Source organism: Cebus imitator, unplaced genomic scaffold (assembly GCF_001604975.1).
Source record: "Cebus imitator isolate Cc_AM_T3 unplaced genomic scaffold, Cebus_imitator-1.0 Scaffold139, whole genome shotgun sequence".
Classification (NCBI taxonomy): Eukaryota; Metazoa; Chordata; class Mammalia; order Primates; family Cebidae; genus Cebus; species Cebus imitator.
The window spans coordinates 4,115,286-4,116,476 of NW_016107454.1; the positions used below are offsets into that span (position 1 = coordinate 4,115,286).

The following is a 1,191-nucleotide window of genomic DNA, read 5'->3' on the forward strand; positions in this document are numbered from 1 at the left end:
TTTTAATTTAATACCAAGAGAACTCAGGCCCTGAAGTGGAGCTAATGCTCTCAGCATGGCCAGTGCCACTGGGTCCCTCCTGGGATCTGTTTATGCAGAGTTCTCACGGAGTCTTCTCCCACAGTGCGGCTTTCAAAATGGAAGAGGACGACGCGCCCATCAAACGCTGCCCCAAGTGCAAAGTCTACATCGAGCGGGACGAAGGCTGTGCTCAGATGATGTGCAAGAACTGCAAGCATGCCTTCTGCTGGTACTGCCTGGAGTCCCTGGACGTGAGTACTGCCCTCAGCTCCACCTTGCTGCGTTGAGCTTTGAGCTTTAGATTTGGAATGAGAAAAACAGACCAGCTATTTCCTAAAGAGCTTGGTGCTTATTCCTGTGTAACAGTGAAGGAACGGTACTTCGTGTTTTTCCTGGGATTATGAAAACATCAACTCATGAGTGCCACGGCATCAGAAGCCTTTGCGACTCGTGTAGTTCTGGGGCCTAAACCCTTTACGCAGGTTCAGGATCCAGACTCGGTTTTAAAGGGGTTTTACGATCTTAGGTTTCGTCTAAGCGGGTCTGTCATTGTCAGTTTGGGCTGCTGTGACATAATATGGACGAGGCAGGTGAAATGACAGACATTTATTTCTCATGGTCCTGGGGGCTGGAAATACAAAATCAAGGTACACCAGATTTGGTTCCTGGGTTCCTGGTCAGGGCTCCTTCCTGGTGTTCAGGGTAGCAAGGACAGGCAGAAGCAGCGATTGGGGAGCTGTTGGGCTTAGGGCCACTTTGAAGACTTCATTGACACTTGTGTCGTCTGTAGGGCAGGAAAACGTGCAAGTCCTTTGGTCTCTGACAGGATGTTGGGAGTCACTTGGGGTGATTGGCAAAATATTAAGGGAAATATTAGGGAAGTTGTAAGATTATAGTCTCAAACCTTTTAGAAGGGCGAAAGGTTTTAATGAGACTGGCTGAAGGCAGCCAGTTCTTACATTAGAGCATTAAGTCGTAGGGTGTAGATTAAGGATAATAGAAGCTTCCCCAGTTAAATCTGTTTTCCCCACATTCCTTTGTCTCTACCCTATTTACTCATGTAAACTTTGTGCCAGGGATGAGGAGTTTGAAGGGTAATCACCCGTTCATGGTGTTTGTTCTGGGCCCAGGAACCAAAATATTTTATCACTCATTAAGCCACTGTTTTCT

General features: G+C 47.2%; 1 protein-coding gene across 7 annotated transcripts in view; it reads left to right on the plus strand.

The window, feature by feature from the left end:
* The window catches only part of RNF144A (ring finger protein 144A), a 161,607-nt gene that overhangs the window by 105,345 nt on the left and 55,071 nt on the right, over nucleotides 1-1,191 (plus strand). For all 7 annotated transcript variants that reach the window (XM_037743269.1, XM_037743266.1, XM_017542003.2 and 4 more), the window contains one exon: nucleotides 125-272. In XM_037743269.1, the coding sequence (XP_037599197.1) occupies nucleotides 125-272 (148 nt within the window). The remainder of the gene's footprint in view (nucleotides 1-124; nucleotides 273-1,191) is intronic.